The sequence below is a fragment of the Mytilus trossulus genome, chromosome 5 (genome assembly GCF_036588685.1).
Source record: "Mytilus trossulus isolate FHL-02 chromosome 5, PNRI_Mtr1.1.1.hap1, whole genome shotgun sequence".
In the NCBI taxonomy this organism is placed as follows: Eukaryota; Metazoa; Mollusca; class Bivalvia; order Mytilida; family Mytilidae; genus Mytilus; species Mytilus trossulus.
Window position 1 is genome coordinate 79,959,308 of NC_086377.1, and position 21,166 is coordinate 79,980,473.

The window sequence follows — 21,166 nt, forward strand, 5'->3', positions numbered from 1 at the left end:
CCTAAAAATTAAATAGTAGCTCCCTTACCCAAAGATAAAAAAACGATAAATAACTTCTTTCTCTAGTTGTTCAAATGTTTCAGATCCAGAAACAATTCGTCTTGTCAGAAACTGAAGGATTATGGGTATATTTGATTGAAAACTTGTCTATTTTCAGCCAACAACAGACATAAGCGACAAGCATGGGGTACGTACATATGATTTTTATTTACTTATGTTTCTAAAATTCTTCTCAAAGTCATCTAAAATTCTTCTATATGTCATCTGATAAAGAAAGTTCTTTGTAAAATTTGAATTAAATGTCAAACATTATCCAAAACCCAGTTGAGAAAAGATAGATCAATATATTTTGATAAAGGAAAGACTTTATTATGCGGAGGAGAAGAAAAGAGTATGGGAAGTTAGTAAATCCAACACCAGAGCATAAAAAGTCTTTCTTTAAGTCAGATTTTAAAAAGAGGTCTACCAAATGATGATGAAACTGAATTAAATTGTAAAAATAAGGGGAAAGTCCAAACACTTGAATATGTTGCACAATTACAGAGGACTGCTCGGACTACTTTGAACTTTCTTTACAGTGTCTGAGAAGTAAATCTGCGCGCATTAATCTCACATATTAAAATTGTTAGCATGTTAAATTGTGTATTCGTCGTAGAAGATAATTACAAATCATTCACTTTCTGTTTTATAGCATGTATGCACAATTATGTAATAAAATGTAATAATGAAATATAAATGATAACTTAGGCAGCAACAATTTGATTTTCTGGGGGGGGCTATGTTTTTTTTCTGTGCAAACTTTTTTTTTCGCCTTCGGCGAAGAACAATATATTTTTTTAGCGACAAACCGAAAACAATTTTTTTCTTTCAATATTAGCATTACATATAGTGGCAGCTGAGGATGAAACAAACCATTTTTTTCAGTGTCCAACATGTCCAAAACAAATTATTTTTTTCACCAAAACCTGGAAAAAAAATAAAATTCCAAAAAAAAAAATAGCCCCTCCCCTCCCCCCCCCCCCCCCCCCCCCGGAAATCAAATGGTTGCTGCCTTATATTATATTGTCGTCACAATAATCTATGTGTCGAACCTGCAATTTCTGAGCCTTTGAAGATATCATTGTGTACGCATTGTTTCCAAATTTCATTGGCAACGTAGAATTATCAGAAAGAGGTTACTCTTCTGAATTTACAGCAAACACATATACACCTTATAGCTATTTAGTCCATTCTGGGGAAAACAGTCTTTTATACAACTTCCTGTTTGGGTCGCCGGCCGAAAAATGGAGGTCATCAGTAGTGAGCTGAGGGAAAAAAAGCTTTAGAAAGTGATCATCAAGAAACTTTGATATAGTACGATCCACTTTTTTCGAAATTAAAATTGAAGTAAAAAAATATTTTGTTTAAAGTATTTACGGTAGTTTAAACAGGTCTCATTAAAAAGTATCATGCATGGTGAATTGTTTAAACAGGGTCCCAGAGTAGCTTCAACTGGATGAAAAAGTTGTGTAATTTTGAAACTTATCCGGAATGGAAAAAATAGCGATTAGGTGTATTAAATTAAAGTGAAAACATACATGTATATTGATGATATCGACAAAATACATTCTGAAATATGAAATAATACATGTTGGGTTCAACCCGTAATGAATAAGCAATTTATATTTTTATTTTGATACGAATTCTGACGTCATATTAGAAGAAATAAAATGGAGAACAAAACATGACTTTTTTTAAAGTTACAAAAGCAGATACAAATGTACCTCTCTAAGTCCGGTTTTATTTGTTTACACGAAATACTTTTAAAACACATTTTTTGGTAAGGTGGAAAATTTTATCAAGATAAATGAGTACGTTATGTTAGAAGGTACACACATAAGATTTGTCAGTACACTTAATACAAGTGACAAGAACGGCGTTATTTTACGACATTGAAGAGCTAATTTATGGCAGAAATCGTAACAGCCATAACACATTAAGTTTATTTTGTGACATACTCCTCACATTTTATGACATTCATATTTATATGTTAATATGATAAGTTACGGGTCATTTATCGTAGTATTCTAAAAGTGATATAGAGAAAAAAATACATCTTTTTATCTGAAACTTGCTTCTTACATTCAAATTAACAAAGGAAACATTCGACTTAAGAGAGAGAAAAAAGGTTTAATAAATATACTGACCGACTTTAGAAACGCAACACTATATTATTCTTTGTAATTCCCATTTTCAACTATTCATTTTTTTTGTAAACAAACTTATATAGAACTTACAAAACCTTTAAAAAGACTTATTAAGAAGGGATATAGTTACGATACTGTTTTCAGGTCATTAAAGATTGCATATTTTGGCATTAATATTGTTTCACTAATAGGGTCTTAATTTGCATCGGAACTATAAACACATTTATTCAAAATCCAGTTGTTGGCATGACACGGGTTATGTTCTTCTCATATATGTTATGATGGTATGATATTAAACCCCTAACGGAAAGGATTGTGCCTGATGTACATATGATGAAATTATTATCTTTCAGTCAGTTTAAATAAAGACTGGAGCTGGTACTAGTAGTATGTTGTTATTTATTTATTATTGTCATTTTGTTTATTTTGTTTGGTTACATCTTCTGACATCAGACTCGGACTTCTCTTGAACTGAATTATAAATGTGCGTATTGTTATGCGTTAACTTTTCTACATCGGCTGAAGGTATAGGGGGAGGGTTGAGATCTCATAAACATGTGTAACCCCGCCGCATTTTTGCGCCTGTCCCAAGTCAGGAGCCTCTGGCCTTTGTTAGACTTGTATTATTTTAATTTTAGTTTCTTGTGTACAATTTGGAAATAAGTATGGCGTTCATTATCACAGAACTAGTATATATTTGTTATGGGGCCAGCTAAAGGACGCCTCCAGGTGCAGGAATTTCTCACTACATTGAAAACATGTTGGTGACCTTCTGCTGTTGTTTTTCCCATGGTCGGGTTGTTGTCTCTTTGACACATTCCCCATTTCCATTCTCAATTTCATTTTTAATGAACAGAAAAATCTTTCATTACTTCAGTGTTTAAATCAAATTCCAGGTCGAAAGTTAAATTGATTACGTCATTTCATCGTTTCAAATATTGTGCTATACACTCAAACCCTGGTTTTCCCCTTTACCATTAATGTGTAACCGTCAGAATCAACGAATTCTGTTCCGCACGTTTTGGGTTCTGTTTTTCACTTTCTAATTTTACTGTTGTTTAGCCCATTACAATGGCAATTATGCGGTTAAAACTTTAAGGCTTTAAATGTTTTACTGCAGTAGATCTTTGGCAAATCAGTTAATGGGAAACATTTATGGTAAAATCTGTGCAAAATGGCATTCATCAATTTGATTAACAGTTGACGTTGCGATCTCAATTATTCGGTATGTTTAAAAACCACAGGTAAGTCAGTAACTCATCTACAAAATGAGTATTGCGTTTCTAAAGACAGTCAGTATAATTCACTTTGTCCGAATTATAATAATTCATAATAATTTAATTTGGGATGTAACACGTCTTCTGATTGGCTCACGTTATTTGATTATGAGCCCATATACATAATTTAGTCATATGACCATGACGTCATCAACGTTTATTCGTGGTTTTCTACGGTTTAAAATGAAATTTAGAATTAAATTATAAGAAATGACTGTAATATTGTTTTCTGTTCATTCAAAATAACACAAAAAATGTGGTGCACACTGTAAAAAAACCCGCTACGCGCGTTATTCAATGTGCACCATTTTTTTTATGTTATTTCTCCATAGACAGAAAAAAATATTATAGTCATTCCTTAGATAATTGAAATCGTGTTTGAAAATGTAAAAAATCAATCCAAAAAAAAATAAGATATGTTAGTTTGTATATATACTTTTTTTTTAATCTTTCCCCCATCTGCAGAATGTTTTAGTTCACAGGTACCTGTATTTAATAATTTTACGTATTTTTTATGAAAACTAATCCGTTGGACAATACTCCGTTGGGACATAATGATAAACTATATTCGGATGTTAATGTATCAATGTCATTGCTATATATAGGTTGTGACACTATATGACATTTCAAAGTTTTTGATTTATTAAATATTTCTGGGTCGAAATGGTCCAGTATTGAAATTCAACATTCAAGCGCCCCATATAAACCACTTTCGGTATTGCAGCTACAACAGGTAACGCAGATTACTCTGTTCTGCAATGGCAGTCGCAAATAGTTAATTTTTTATTACATAATGCATACCACATTAGCATGTCAATAAGATTATGGAACTGTGTTTACTTTGATATTATACACGACACATTATTGTAGGAACTGGCCCCAGTTTTCGCATAACTGATGGAGTCCCTGTGAACCACCAGAGCCCGCCTAGCAAAAAAGATCCACCACCGCCACCAAAACCCTCCTCCCCCAAAAAAGGTGACCTCTCAATTCATGCAACCACACCAAACTTCCCTTATATAAGCATGACTTAATGTGTTACTAATATGTCTGCTACCATGGTGATGGCTTACTATTTTTTGTTTTAAATCTGAAAAGGAAATTAATAGATGTGAACAAAACGATACTCTAAATATCTCTTATAAATAAAAGGATATACAAGGATTATAACGTCAATAACATTACATAAACTATCGAGGGTTATATTTAAATACGCTAGACTCAACGTTAACAGTGTGTCTATGACCTGAATATATTTGAATTAATTACTATCAAAAATCATCTACCACAATAAAGGTAACAACTGAAAGATCCTTCTCCTTGACACTGACACATTAAAACATGTGTTGTTTATATTTTGTTTCTCTTAGTTTAAATTTGTATTCACTTAAAGTTTTTACTGTATCATATTAGAAAGCTATGTACACTCAACGACAAATCCATTTTTTAGTTGACGTCCTTATCATATCGTATAAAACCTTGGTCCTGGCATTTATTACTACACATATATTACACCTTAGTGTATGACCTCTTTGTTAGATTAATTTGTATACTTTTTTAGATATTTAAGTCAGTTGTGATGTTTGTCTGTGATGTTTATTTACACGGTTTAGACTGCAAGATACCAAGTATAGTCACATTAATCTATTAAGTCTGTTTGGGTTGCTTACCTATTTTTTTCAATGAAATTGAACTATAACCAACTGAGATTGCAAGTGGAACGTTTAGCTAATAATAATAGCTGGCTTAACCTACCATTTTTTTGGTAAAAAGTATCTGTTAAAAAGTCAGAAATATGGTACTTGTTTTTCATTGATTAATAGTGTTTTAATTTGTTTTTATAGACTCCCCCGTTTTGATTTCCATTGGAGTTCGGTATTTTGATTTGTATTTTGGTTGAATGTACACCAATGAGTAGTCCATAAAGGAATACAAATTACGAATAAAAGCGCTAAGTTTAGCTGATTTTGTTAAGGTCTCCGTTATTTTGGCAATTATGTTTATTCGAGTGACGTTTTAGTTCTTAGCTGGTTCAAATTCAGAGCTACATAATAATATTTGAAATGAATAAATAGATTTTTTATTTTTTGTTATATTTGTAATCAGATATTTCTCGTATGCTCTATTGAAATTTATTTAAAAAAAATTAACCAAAAACCTCTGGACATCAAATTATAGTATGAGATATCAAAGTCAAACTTCGCTTCTCATGTTAAATTGTCCCTTTTAAAATTGTTATACGATGATGACTGATGTACCCATATTTTGACTATTTTATTAATTGTGACGTTAACGCATCATGTAAATGTAGCGGAATTTAATGAGACTGTTATTAAAGTGAGGGGGTTAAGCGCTATAGCACCAGGTTTAATCCACCATTTTCTACATTTAAAAATGCCTGTACCAAGTCAGAAATATGACAGTTCTTGTCCATTCGTTTTTGATGCGTTTTGTTTTTTGATTTTGCCATGTGATTATGGACTTTCCTAATTGATTTTCCTTTGAGTTCAGTATTTTTGTGATTTTACCTTTTTCTCATGTTTTTTGTCTGTTGGTGAATACTGTATTTTTCCGTTGCACTAAAACAATCTACTAAAATTGAATTTATCAAATAACCGCCATGCCTAGCGCACCCAACCCAGCTTTGTGCATGCCATTCTGTATAAAATACCTGGCGGCAAACTGCAAATGTTATCATATATTACCATATATCATATGTTATCATATATTACCTTATATCATATGTTTTACCTATAGGTGGTAAGGTGTTGGTGTCAATTCTCTCATTTAACGATACACTAAATTATTTAAAGACTTCATCTTAAAATCCGAAATATTTTAATCTAAAGCTTTATACTGTTCATATGTCTAATTCCTTTCCTTGCAACTTTCTATAAAAACAATTATTTCAGCTTATGTGGATATACTTCGTGTTACACTGTCTATGTGTAAACAGTAAAGTCAACTTGTTAATTGTTTAAACTTCACGTTGAAAGTGATGATTGTTATTAGGTAAACCACGATCGAAAATGATTTAAATTTTATCCTCGACGCGATACATGTTAAGGCTTTTCAACTGATAATAATAAACCTATTCATTTTATGTTGTTCATCTGGTTTCAATCACCATTATCGGTTATGGTATCGTCCCGTTTCGCTTCTAATAATTGTTATTTTTTTAAATAGGTCAACAAAATCCATGGATGACCGGAAGTGGAACCGGTAACAATGGCATGGACCTTATGAACAGTAAGTTAACAACAGTTCGAAAAGTTAATAAATAAACTCATCATAGATACCAGGACCAAATTTTATATATACGCCAGACGCGCGTTGCGTCTACTAAGGACTCATCAGTGACGCTCGAATCAAAAAAAAATTTAAAAAAGGACCAAATAAAGTACGAAGTTGAAGAGCATTGCGATCCAAAATGCTTCAGAAAAAAGATTCTCAATAGTGACTCAACATGCTACACCAAATGAATATGAAATGGTTTTTCCAGCAGCATGTAATCCTGCTACATTGCATTGTCGATAACAACATATTTAATGGCAGTAATGAGTAAAATTAATCGGCGATAATTACGTGTACCATGTGTATCATCATTTGATAATGCCAATTGATTAGGGATTTTCTTCGGAGCTCAGTATTTTTGTTAATCTACTTCTTTTCATACATTTTCATTACCATTTTTCCAGATGCTTTATTTCTAAAAGTTAATAAGTTGTCTCTCTTTAAAAAAATATGTTGATAAGCAGTTCAATATAACATTTACTTTTAACAAAACTTGGAATTGTTGTGAATTCAACATATTTTTATACAAGGAAAAGATTACCTTAGCTCTATTCGGCAAAACGATTCGGAAATTTGAGTCCCAAATTCGTAATATATTTGGTCTTTTAACTACTTCTTTATGAAACTATACGCATATTTTTCTTGCTCGTGAGAATACGCAGATTAGAAAGACACAGATAGTTCTCATAGGAAGACAAATCTCATTGAAGGAATGATTCGATTGTTTGTACTTAGGGACGACATCAAAAGTTCAATGAAGGATAAACAAAACTTAATTCACATAGTTTTTCACTGCCCCCCCCCCCCCCTTCTTAACTTAATTTGGGAAAAATTGATTGACCAATAGGGATATATGTAAAATCGATTTTCGATTAACAAAACTTGAAACAATGTTGACCCCCCACCCCCAAACCATTTGATTTAAGTTTTTTTTATCCTACATCGATCTTTTGATGTCGTCCCTTAAAACAATGAGTATTTGAATTGTCTAATATTATTGTCTAATTTTAGTGCTCCAAGTATCTATGATTTCATTTCCTCGTTTCACGATTCTGTACTCACACATAAGAATTAAACATATATGTAACACATTTTATTAGTTATAATTAAGGCATCTTAAACTCAAAAACGAATGGACAAGAACTGTCATATTCCTGACTTGGTACAGGCATGTAAAATGTAGAAAATGGTGGATTAAACCTGGTTCTATAGCGCTAATCCTCTCACTTTAATGACAGTCTCATCGAAAATCCGTTATATTTACATTGATGCGTTAAATAAACAGACACAATAAATCAAATAGTCAAAATATGGGTATTCTTGATGTGTTTTGTTATTTGATTTTGCCATGTGATTATGGACTTTCCGAATTGATTTTCCTATAAGTTCAGTATTTTTTGTGATTTTACTTTTTTCCTATTTTGTTTCATTCTATTTTTCAGTGATGGGAGGAGGAGGAGGCATGAACTTTGGTGGAGGACGTAACACTGGCATGGGCGGCTCTGGAGCAGGACGAGGTAATACAGGGTCTCAAAACAGGTGGGATCACCCACCGCCACCAGGGCAACATCCGCCGCCGCCGCCTCAAAATCATAGGAATTCACAACCACCACCACCGCTGCCACAACAGAATTGGAATCACCCTCCGCCACCTCAAAACCATTGGAATCATCCCCCACCCCCTCAAAATTGGCACCATCCACCTCCCCCTCTCCCAGTAAATCCTGCCCCGAAAAAACCAGCTGCCGATGTTGCAGGTAAATAGTCTAAAGAAAATATGCTTGGTACCCTGTAGTTTTCCAAAATCCTTACCTTAACTACATACAGACTCTCTTATGTACACCTTTTTGATGCAACACATCGTTTTTCTAATTTTCACGTGTTTTTGGAACACACCTTCCCTCTAATGTGCATGTGTTCGGTGGGACACGCCTTCCTGTAGTGTACACGTGGGGTTTTTTTTTAACACATCTTCCCTCTAATGTGCATGTGTTTGGTGGGACAAGCCTTCCTGTAGTGTACACGGTTTTTTTAAACACATCTTCCCTCTAATGGACACGTATTTGGTGGAACACAGATTACTTATAATGTTCAAATGTGTGGACGAACACACATTCCCTGTAATGAACACGTTTTGTATAATGGGTTGGTTGTCACGCTTTTTTTCCAGTCGCTGGTTGTTTTCCTTACCTATTATCATTTTGTAATGGTATACCAATTTAACCTCCAATGTCACATACTAGTAATGATTTACACATTCAATCCCGTATATAACTGTCTTCGTACTACTAATCTGTTATACAAGCACTCGGACAATGCAGCATCTTTAACTGTATGTATTTTTGTTACATAGAGCCATGAGTAATGTTCTTTTTTTAAAGTTGATTAGAATTTTTCTACTGATATTGTATTCATGTTCAATATATTATCAAATTCTAGTTACAATTTGATGAATATAAAGAATTCAAATGACTAAAGTAGTATTTAATAAAATATTTTCTGTATGTATAAAGAAAAATCATATTTCAGTTACATTTTAAAATATATTTCCGTTCAATTTGCTTCTTATCTTTATATGTTTATCAAGGAGCATAATTTCAATTTATTTTCAATTCAGATAATAGGCGATTATTGTAACAAACTGGCGATTGCATTTGTTATATTGATTAAATGCAATAATTGTGTTCTAGGCGATATTTGATATAAGCGTTTTGTTATTTGATTTTGCCATGTGATTATGGACTTTCCGAATTTATTTTCCTCTAAGTTCAGTATTTTTGTGATTTTACTTTCTAATGCATTTTAAAACGTAAAAAAATGCATTAAATTCTAAAATTTAATTAATTCTCTTTTAAAATATATGATAATTTTAATTGATAATTTTATTGTAGCGATACTCATTTAACATTAATTCTTTAATTTATCTAGACTGTCATTGTTGTAAATTGATTTCCAATTTATCCAATTTATCATACGATTTAAGGAGGTAGACCTCGGCTAAGGGAAATAACTCTTAAAATCATTAGTACGTTTGTGTCAAACATTTTCATCAATATATTCTAAGCTTCTAGGTTACATAGATTATTTCCAATCTGTTTCAGGTAAATGCTTAAAATACATTGATGATACTTGACTTTTACAAACGCATAACTGATTTAAAGAGTTATCTCCCTGAACCAAGGTTTACCCCTTAACTAACATATTCAATGATTAAGCCTTCGGAAATACACAGACTACATTAAATATTTCTTGTATGTATACTACATAAGCCGTTGGCTAGTTTGTTGTGGGAATTTTATTTTTCCAATTATTAAAGATGCACATTCTTTTTAATATGTTTTACACGAAATGTAAAATAAAGTTTATTGTACCCAGAAATTCATTGATTACATGCATAGATGGTAATATTTTCATTTTAAGTATAATGTGTCCGAGATAGCGGTGTTTTTATGACATTTGATTGGTCGTCAGATTTCAAAACATAGTTCTTACGGAAAAAAGAAAATTGCACAGATTTGGAGCAGCTAGTATCTTGAAATCGTAAAAGATTCCGTTTGAAGTAGATAAATCCTTCATTATTCGATTCTCTATCAAATTGTGAAATACATACCTATTATGCACGTTTAAAACAAACGAACGTTATATTTTCATCTTCCAACTAATTTCCGCGACATTCGCAATCAATTAATGTTGTTCAAGTGAATGTTATTTGAATTTAACGTGAAATTTACATGATAAAATTTCAAGTGCAATTCACACGAAATTTTGTTGATTTTTTTTAATTATATTTTGACGTGAAATTCACATAATAAAATTTTAAGTGCAATTCACATGAAATTTTGTTGATTTTTTTTTAATTATATTTTGACGTGAAATTCACATGATAAAATTTCAAGATTTTTTTTAATTATATTGTCTAACTTAACAGGTACTTTGGCTGCATTACGACGACAATTAATGATGGGAATTGGTATAGGTAAGTCGAGGATGTTGATTAAGATGGTCGTTTCATGATAATGTGGATTCATTTATTTTCGGGTAACATTTACATTTTGGTAGATATCTAATTTTGTGATTTGCAAAATTATGCATACAGGCCTATATACACTATGTAATTTGTGGAACATTTAAATTCATGGCTCACCTTTACCCACGAGATCAACGAAAATTGATATCCCACAATTAATAATGAAATCACAGTAGTTTCAATACTTAGTAAACTCCTGACTCATCTGTCTTAGCTATGAACTGAATATTTTATTTATAAAGAGGACAAAAAAATGAGGAACGTAAGTTACCAAAGGGACAGTCAAACTCACAAATCTAAAACAAACTGACAACGCCATGGCTAAAAATGAAAAAGACAAACAAAAGCACTAGTACACATGACACAACATAGAAAACTAAAGAATAAACAACACGAACCCAAACGATACCAAAAGGATATTCAATCTCTGACGATGAAAAAGAAATAAAAATGTTATTTAATAAAACGAAAAACGGAGAAAAGACAAATGGCAGTATACAAAACACAACATAAAGATCAAGACTGAGCAACACACACCATTTATAACTGGTGAAAATCTCAGATATACCAGAAGGTTAAGCAGATTGTGTTCCAAATATGGTAATCGTCCAGTTGCTATTGGAACTATATACACTGTGATGTGTCCTATTCGGTGTGTCAAATTTCCCTACTATTCCATGGAGTAAATAAACTCGTCATAGATACCAGGACTAAATTTAGTATTTACGCCAGACGCGCGTTTCGTCTACAAAAGACTCATCAGTGACGCTCGAATCCAAAAAAGTTAAAAAGGCCAAATAAAGTACAAAGTTATAGAGCATTGAGAACCAAAATTCCTAAAAGTTTTGCCAAATACAGTTAAGGTGATCTATGCCTGAGCCTTCTATTTTTTTCATGAAATATGTTTTTTTCCTTGTTTAATCAACTTGACGGAGATGAACAACATTCTAATGTTTTAATAATTCATTTATTTAATAGATACACCAGACCACAAGAAGGGATTTAATCCAGGTATTCTTATCTATATAACACATGTATACATAAAAAACAATGACATGTTGTTTAAATGTAGATATTTACTTATTAACATTCTTTACTAGGTACACTTAAACTTTAAACCTAGAACTATTCAATATAAATAAAAAGATATATTGTGAGCTTTATAAAGTAATCCTTAGAAGTTTTAAAACTAAGGTCCACGTTGGTCAATTATATATATTCTTATGTGATAATTCACTTGACTCGTTTAGAAATTTTTTAACATTAAGTGTTGTAATTTCATAATTAGATTACTTATAAAATGAAGCTGGAATTTGTGTTTTAATACAAAATAAGTCTAGATTATGAAGATATTTTCATGAATAATTCAGTTTTTTTAAATGCCTTTCAAAACATTTACACTCCAATATATATTAAGTCAAAACCCTAGCTCTATTTGGGCTCTTCTTGTCAGAGAAAATAATGCGAACTTTTAAAATCTTTTGTCTTCCAGCTCCAGTAGAACTTCTCCACTATGGTATGTATACGTCTAAATATAGTTGAGAATGGAAATTTGGAATGTGTCAAAGAGACAACAACCCAACCATAGAAAAAACAACAGCGGAAGGTTACCAACAGGTCTTCAATGTAGCGAGAAATTTCCGCACCCGGAGGCGTCCTTCAGCTGGCCCCTAAACAAATATATACTAGTTCAGTGATAATGAACGCCATACTTATTTCCAAATTGTACACAAGAAACTAAAATTAAAATAATACAAGACTAACAAAGGCCAAAGGCTCCTGACTTGGGACAGGCGCAAAAATACGACAGTGTTAAACATGTTTATGAGATCTCAAATCAATATAGTTGTCAAACATGAAAACAACGTGTTATAAATTCATGCGTCTAAAGCGCTTCATTTGGATTAAACTTCATCAGAAAAGCTCCAATCGAATATTTGTAAGGCAATGATGCATGATAACAGAAACTATTGTAAATAAACTCGTCATAGATACCAGGACTAAATTTGGTATATCACAAGACGCGCGTTTCGTCTACAAAAGACTCACCAGTGACACTAGAATTCAAAAAAAGGTAAAAAGGCTAAATAAAGTACGAAGTTGAAGAGCATTGAGAATCAAAATTCCTAAAAGTTTGCCAAAAACAGCTTAAGTTATCTATGCCTTAGGTAGAAAAGTATTTCAAAAAATTCAAAAATTTGTAAACAGTTAATTTATAAATATAGCCATATCAATGACAATTCATGTCAGCACAAAATATGCTGACTACTGGGCTTGTGATAACCTCCATCAGCAGTGGCATCGACCCAGTGGTTGTAAATAAACTCATCATAGATACCAGGACTAAATTAAGTATATACGTCAGAGGCGCGTTTCGTCTACAAAATAAAATTGAGAATGGAAATGGGGAATGTGTCAAAGAGACAACAACCCGACCATATAAAAAAAAACAGCAGAAGGTCACCAACAGGTCTTCAATGCAGCGAGAAATTCCCGCACCTGGAGGCGTCCTTTAGCTGGCTCCTAAACAAATATATACTAGTTCAGTGATAATGAACGCCATACAAATTTCCAAATTGTACACAAGAAACTAAAATTAAAATAATACAAGGCTAACAAAGGCCAGAGGCTCCTGACTTGTGACAGGCGCAAAAATGCGGCTGGGTTAAACATGTTTATGAGATCTCAACCCTCCCCCTATACTTCTAGCCAATGTAGAAAAGTAAATGCATAACAATACGCACATTTAAAATTCAATTCAAGAGAAGTCCGAGTCTAATGTTAAAGACTCATCAGTGACGCTCGAATCCGAGATATCTGCATGTTCATGCATATCAATTGGATTTTATTTTAGTAGTGTACCGCTGTTCAAAAGACAACAGTAGTGAACCGCTGTTCAACAAACAACAGTAGTGTACCGCTGTTCAAAAGACAACAGTAGTGTACCGCTGTTCAAAAGACAACAGTAGTGTACCGCTGTTCAAAAGACAACAGTAGTGTACCGCTGTTCCAAAGACAAACATTCGATGTCCACTTTGTACATTTCAAATCAAGGACATTGCCTATGTAGCAAATCATAATTTCATAGTTAAAAACCACAAACTTTTTCACAGATGTCAAACTGGGATACCCTTTACATTTTATTGTTGATAATCAATGTAGCTATGTTTTCTAGTGATACGAGTAATTATACTTTTCTTATATAATAGGATGTCCACATGAACTACCTGTCCAGCAATGCGTTGTAAATCCATGCCCAATAAGATGTAAAAGATTCCCAATGGCAAAATGCTAGTAAGTAAAAGATTCCCAATGGCCAAATTTTAGTAAGTAAAAGATTCCCAATGGTCAAAATGCTAGTAAGTAAAAGATTCCCAATGGCCAAATGTAAGTAAGTAAAAGATTCCCAATGGCCAAATGTTAGTAAGTAAAAGATTTCCAATGGCAAAATGCTAGTAAGTAAACGATTCCCAATGGCAAAATGCTAGTAGGTAAAAGATTCCCAATGGCAAAATGCTAGTAGGTAAAAGATTCCCAATGGCCAAATGCTAGTAAGTAAAAGATTCTCAATGACCAAATGCTAGTAAGTAAAAGATTCCCAATGGCCAAATGCTAGTAAGTAAAAGATTCCCAATGGCAAAATGCTAGTAAGTAAAAGATTCCCAATGGCCAAATGCTAGTAAGTAAAAGATTCCCAATGGCCAAATGCTAGTAAGTAAAAGATTCCCAATGGCAAAATGCTAGTAAGTAAAAGATTCCCAATGGCCAAATGCTAGTAAGTAAAAGATTTCCAATGGCAAAATGCTAGTAAGTAAAAGATTCCCAATGGCAAAATGATAGTAGGTAAAAGATTCCCAATGGCAAAATGCTAGTAGGTAAAAGATTCCCAATGGCCAAATGCTAGTAAGTAAAAGATTCTCAATGACCAAATGCTAGTAAGTAAAAGATTCCCAATGGTAAAATGATAGTAAGTAAAAGATTCCCAATGGCCAATTGCTAGTAAGTAAAAGATTCCCAATGGCCAAATGCTAGTAAGTAAAAGATTCCCAATGGCCAAATGCTAGAAAGTAAAAGATTCCCAATGGCAAAATGCTAGTAAGTAAAAGATTCCCAATGGCCAAATGCTAGTAAGTAAAAGATTCCCAATGGCCAAATGTTAGTAAGTAAAAGATTCCCAATGATAAAATGCTAGTAAGTAAAAGATTCCCAATGGTCAAATGTTAGTAAGTAAAAGATTTCCAATGGCAAAATGCTAGTAAGTAAAAGATTCCCAATGGCCAAATGTTAGTAAGTAAAAGATTCCCAATGATAAAATGCTAGTAAGTAAAAGATTCCCAATGGTCAAATGTTAGTAAGTAAAAGATTTCCAATGGCAAAATGCTAGTAAGTAAAAGATTCCCAATGACAAAATGCTAGTAGGTAAAAGATTCCCAATGGCAAAATGCTAGTAGGTAAAAGATTCCCAATGACCAAATGCTAGTAAGTAAAAGATTCCCAATGGCCAAATGCTAGTAAGTAGAAGATTTCCAATGGCAAAATGCTAGTAAGTAAAAGATTCCCAATGACAAAATGCTAGTAGGTAAAAGATTCCCAATGACCAAATGCTAGTAAGTAAAAGATTCCCAATGGCCAAATGCTAGTAAGTAAAAGATTTCCAATGGCAAAATGCTAGTAAGTAAAAGATTCCCAATGGCAAAATGCTAGTAAGTAAAAGATTCCCAATGGCAAAATGCTAGTAAGTAAAAGATTCCCAATGACAATGAGTAAAAGATTCCCAATGATCAAATGCTAGTAAGTAAAAGGTTCCCAATGGCCAAATGCTAGGAAGTAAAAGATTCCAAATGGCCAAATGCTAGTAAGTAAAAGATTCCCAATGGTCAGATGTTAGTAAGTAAAAGATTCCCAATGGTCAAATGCTAGTAAGTAAAAGATTCCAATGGCCAAATGCTAGTAAGTAAAAGATTCCCAATGGCCAAATGCTAGTAAGTAAAAGATTCCCAATGGCCAAATGTTAGTAAGTAAAAGATTCCCAATGACAATATGCTAGTAAGTAAAAGATTCCCAATGGCCAAATGCTAGTCAGTAAAAAATTCCCAATGGCCAAATGCTAGTAAGTAAAAGATTCCCAATGGCCAAATGCTAGTAAGTAAAAGATTCCCAATGGCCAAATGCTAGTAAGTAAAAGATTCCCAATGGCAAAATGCTAGTAGGTAAAAGATTCCCAATGGCAAAATGATAGTATGTAAAAGATACCCAATGGCAAAATGCTAGTAAGTAAATAAACTCATCATAGATACCAGGACTAAATTTTGTATATACGCCAGACGCGCGTTTCGTCTACAAAAGACTCATCAGTGACGGTCGAGTCCAAAAAAGATAAATAGGCCAAATAAAGTACGAAGTTGAAGAGCATTGAGGACCAAAATTCCTAAAAGTGTTGCCAAAAACGGCTAAGGTAATCTATGCTAAAAGATTACCAATGGTCAAATGCTAGTAAGTAAAAGATTGCTAATGGCCAAATGCTAGTAAAAAGTAAAATCACAAAATTACCGAACTCAGAGGAAAATCAATAAGTCCATAATCACATGGCAAAATCAAATAACAAAACGCATCAAAAACGAATAGACAAGAACTGTCATATTCATGACTTGATTCCCAATGGCAAAATGCTAGTTGATAAAATAATGAAAGGACGATGCAATGTACCGAATGTTCACAAAGGTATCATGATTGATGGTAATACCAAGTTTTCATAAAGATAAAATTGAGAATGGAAACGGGGAATGTATCAAAGAGACAACAACCCGACCATAGCAAAAAAAATAACAGCAGCAGAAGTTCACCAACAGGTCTTAAATGTTGCGAGAAATTCCCGCACCCAGAGGCGTCCTTCAGCTGGCCCCTGAACAAATATATACTGGTTCAGTGATAATGAACGCCTATTTTATAGCATACATTATGATCAGTATAGATATACTTAAGGAAGTTCGCAACTCAGTTTTAAAATAAATAGCTTTTTATAAAACTAGTATATAATGATAGGGGATTAATTAAGGAATCAAAAACGCCAAAACTATATAGAGGTCAATGTGCTTGTTTTCGAGATATTAGCGTTTGAAATTTTGGCGGGAAAATGTTCTCTCTTGACTTTTCGTAGCTATATCATGACAAGTTTAAGTTCTCAAAAACTATTTTAAAAAAAATAGAATTTATAAGACTTTTACAAATGGCTTATAATTTAACATGCAAAAGATTTATAAAAAGAAAAATTGGGGATAATGGGCAAAATTGTTGAAGGCATTTAAATTGATATAACCAGAGGATCCCGAAAATCTAACATAATTTCCAAAACATGACAAGCAAACAACCTTACAATGTATTTTGTATATTTTTGTTTCGCATGGTTGGTGAACAGATATGACATACATGTATTTTATTTCTGTATTGTTTATTTTCCAGCACAAATGCTTGCGGAGGCTGTGCACCAGAATGGATACAGAATGGCATGAAAATTATTGACTGTGATTAAAGTATGAGTCCTATATAAAAAGTATGTTAGTTTAAACATATTAATTTATAGTGGATGGGGAAACAAGTTTTTGTAACTTATATTAATCCCTTTCCACTTTGCGGGTGCGAGTGCTGCCTTGTAGCGGCATTAGCCTACTCTTTTTCGAAATCTACAAGGGTGTCTTTAACCTGCAAGAGATATGGCTGTCTCTTAACACGGGTAAGCCATGTATCGTCCCCTTCCGACGGACTATTATCGTTTCCTTAAGACCATACTCGCAAATTGTGTCAAGGGAGAGCCGAAAATGAGTTCCTGAAATTTTCATCCCGAACGGGAATCGAACCAGGAACCTTTGTGTTAGTAGTCCGATGCACTAACCACTACACCACAGCTCTCTTATAAATGTTGTGGAACTTTATTTGCTGATTCTGAGTATATAATCCTGCAATTGAAGATTTCAAGAGAGATACCAAGGATATTATTAAAACATTGCTTTTCTAAATTTTTCCATTACTACAGTTTAACCCATAGAGATTAACCACGAAAAGACATAAAACACCGTGGAAACTAAATATTGAGTTACACAAACAAACAAATATAGTATGTAGCTTCCGAAGGGCAAGCAACCAAATCATTGTGGCGTCCGTAAAACTTTTGAAAAAAAAATATATCAACTTAAAGTTACTTCTTAAAGAAGATTCACCGTATACCGCCATCTTGGATTGTACAATATCAGTAAACAATCGGTCTACTTCTTTTTCTAATCTTTAAATTTTGGAGATAGATTTGTAATTTTTACTATCTTATTTCAGATGATTTTGACTGTCAGTGCGGAATGGTGGACACAAAAAAACAATTAAAGTGCGAATGTTTTGTTTGTTCAGTCTCCAGACTGTGTCATGTAGTTGTGTTTAAACAACTATCCACGTTTTGTTACCCGATGAAATATTTTATTATATTTTGTATCCAAAAACAATAGAGAAATTATAATGTTTTACAGTATCTTTAACATGTTTGATATGCAACAGTATGCTTCTGACTTTCTAATCATTCAAAATCAATACGAGAAATATGAAATTAAAACCACTGGATCTTTCTTCTTTATTTCTATCCAATGTTTGAATATATTATTAATATATTTATATATTTTCTATATTTCATACTGGGGAGATTATGTAATTCACTCAAGGCGTATATATGTACATAAACATGTATTTCTTTAACGGTTTGTTATGTTATTCATTTATTACTACTATGGGCCAAGTGGTCTAAGTAGTTCTACTACTGTTATTATCAGGTGGTTTTCTCCTGGTACTCCGGCTTCCAATACAACCTGACCGCCACGACATAGCCCAAAATGAGCGCTTAAAAGTGGCGTTATAATGTTTAACTTGACCTATAACGGTTTACTTTTATATATTGTTATTTGGATGGAGAGTTGTGTCATTGGCACTCATACCACATCTACCTATATCTAACTAAACACCAACAATCAATCAATCATGTCTTACTACCAGTCTTTTAATTGATTGTCATTTGACCTGTTTAACTTTTTTGGATTCGAGCGTCACTTATGAGTCTTTTGTAGACGAAACGGGCGTCGGGCGTATATAATTTTTTTTAGTACTGGTATCTATGATGAGTTTGTTGTATTCACAACAGTAACAAGTATTCTAGAATAAATTGAAATCGACAATTTTTAGATTATAAATTATTTTAGATTCAGTCTAATTAGTGCTTTCTTTTTCTTTTTATTCTGTGGTGTTACACCACTCTCTCAAAACATTATCACTCCGTGCTCCGGAAGGGTTAACAATCATGCTTCACACGTGATCTTAATCGTGTTACTCCTATAAAATACAAGTATCATGCAATAACGGATTGGCATTTGACATTAACAAACCATCGGATATAGAAGTTTGTAATACACAATTTTATGAAATGCAAATCCCATGCCAAAACAATATTCAAATTTGCAGTTTTTGATAAAGGTGTACACTAGACCCATAAATCGTAATATGACCAGCAAAAGAAAAACACAAAATGTCAGACAGCAACCAACGAGCATAATTTCTAAAAAAAAAATCTATTTGAAAGCGGAATCATCAAGTCGTTTCAAACCATTGCTCGATTTCGGTCTGACGACATCCGCCAAAAAAAATAACGACGAAAGATTCAGATTGAATTCTTTTGCTGGTCATAAATCCGATCGTTAGTTTTCTCTTTTGTATTGGTTTCGAAATCCCTTTGTCACCTCTGGTAACTGTTTAGGAATGGATTGTTTTCAGTGTTTTAATTTGTATGGTTACTTGATTTCTCTGTTCTCAGTGTTAAAGTTTGTAAAGTTAGTTGCTAACTTTTCTTTCCAATGTTAGTGTTTGTATGGTTAGTTGCTTACTGTGTTCTCAATGTTAAAGTTTGATTAGTTAGTTGCTAACTCTGTTTCTCGATGTGAAAGTTTGTATAGTTAGTTGCTTACTCTTCTTCCCAGTGTTAAAGTTTTGTATAGTTAGTATCAAACGGAACGCGACACATACTTACAGTACCACAGGGATGGGGATAGATACTTATAGTATCAAAAAGAACACGACAAATACTTACAGTATAACAGGGAAGGTGTTGATACTTAAAGTATCAAAGGGAACGCAACACCTACTTACAGTACCACAGAGAAGGGGATAGATACATATAGTATCAAAAGAAATGCAACACATACTTACAGTTTCACAGATAAGGTGTTGATACTTAAAGTATCAAAGGTAACGCAACACCTACTTACAGAACCACAAAGAAGGAGATAGATACATATTCTGTTTAAAGGAACGCGACACATACTTACAGTTTCACAGGGAAGGGAATAGATACTTCTAGTGTCAAAAGGAACGCGAAACCTACTCACAGTACCACAGAGAAGGGGATAGATACATATAGTATCAAGGGGAAAACGACACATTCTTACAGTACCTCAGAGAAGGGGATAGATACATATAGTATCAAAAGGAACGCGACACATACTTACAGTACCACCGGGAAGGGGATAGATACTTATATTATCAAATGGAACACGACACATACTTACAGTATCACAGGGAAGGGGATAGATACTTCTAGTGTCAAAAGGAACGCGAAACCTACTTACAGTACCACAGAGAAGGGGATAGATACTTATAGTATCAAGGGGAAAACGACACATACTTACAGTACCACAGAGAAGGGGATAGATACGTAAAGTATCTAAGGGAATGCAACATATACGTACAGTACCACTTGGAAGGGGATAGATACATATAGTATCAAAAGGAACGCGACACATACTTACAGTACCACAGAGAAGGGGATAGAAACATATAGTATCAAAAGGAACGCGACACATACTTACAGTATCACAGGGAAGGTTTTGATACTTCAAGTATCAAAGGGAACGCAACACATACTTACAGTACAACAGGGAAGGGGATAGATACTTAGAGTATCAAAGGAAATGCAACACATACTTACAGTAGAACAGGGAAGGGAACGTGACACATACTAACAGTACCACAGGGAAAGGGATAGATACTTATAGTATCACAAAGAACGCTGCACATACGTACAGTACGACAGGGAAGGGAATAGATACTTAAAGTATCTAAAGACACGCGACACATACTTACAGTACCACAAGGAAGGGGGTAGATACTCATGGTATCAAAAATAAAGCGACTTATACTTATAGAATCAGAGGGAAGGCAATAGATACTAATAACATCAAAAGGAAACGCGTTACATACTTACAGTAACAGTGAAGGGGATAGATACTTATAGTATCAAAGGGAACGCGACACATTCTTTATACAGTATCATAGGGAAGGGGATAGATACTTATAGTATC

General features: G+C 33.4%; 1 protein-coding gene across 8 annotated transcripts in view; it reads left to right on the forward strand.

Moving 5' to 3' along the window:
- Nucleotides 1-18,518, forward strand: part of LOC134719190 (basic salivary proline-rich protein 4-like) — a 21,118-nt gene extending 2,600 nt beyond the window's left edge. The window contains exons 3-13 of one of the 8 annotated variants that reach the window (XM_063582166.1): nucleotides 158-187; nucleotides 4,334-4,441; nucleotides 6,650-6,712; nucleotides 8,200-8,514; nucleotides 10,686-10,733; nucleotides 11,763-11,795; nucleotides 12,277-12,300; nucleotides 13,994-14,050; nucleotides 14,308-14,335; nucleotides 17,244-17,314; nucleotides 18,108-18,518. In XM_063582166.1, the coding sequence (XP_063438236.1) occupies nucleotides 158-187; nucleotides 4,334-4,441; nucleotides 6,650-6,712; nucleotides 8,200-8,514; nucleotides 10,686-10,733; nucleotides 11,763-11,795; nucleotides 12,277-12,300; nucleotides 13,994-14,050; nucleotides 14,308-14,335; nucleotides 17,244-17,313 (776 nt within the window). In that variant the 3' untranslated portion in view covers nucleotide 17,314; nucleotides 18,108-18,518. Of the gene's footprint in view, nucleotides 1-157; nucleotides 188-4,333; nucleotides 4,442-6,649; nucleotides 6,713-8,199; nucleotides 8,515-10,685; nucleotides 10,734-11,762; nucleotides 11,796-12,276; nucleotides 12,301-13,993; nucleotides 14,079-14,307; nucleotides 14,336-17,243; nucleotides 17,335-18,107 lie in introns of all 8 variants that reach the window. The other 7 variants (XM_063582170.1, XM_063582164.1, XM_063582163.1 and 4 more) reach the window with 7 other exon arrangements.
- Nucleotides 18,519-21,166: the final 2,648 nt, after the last annotated feature.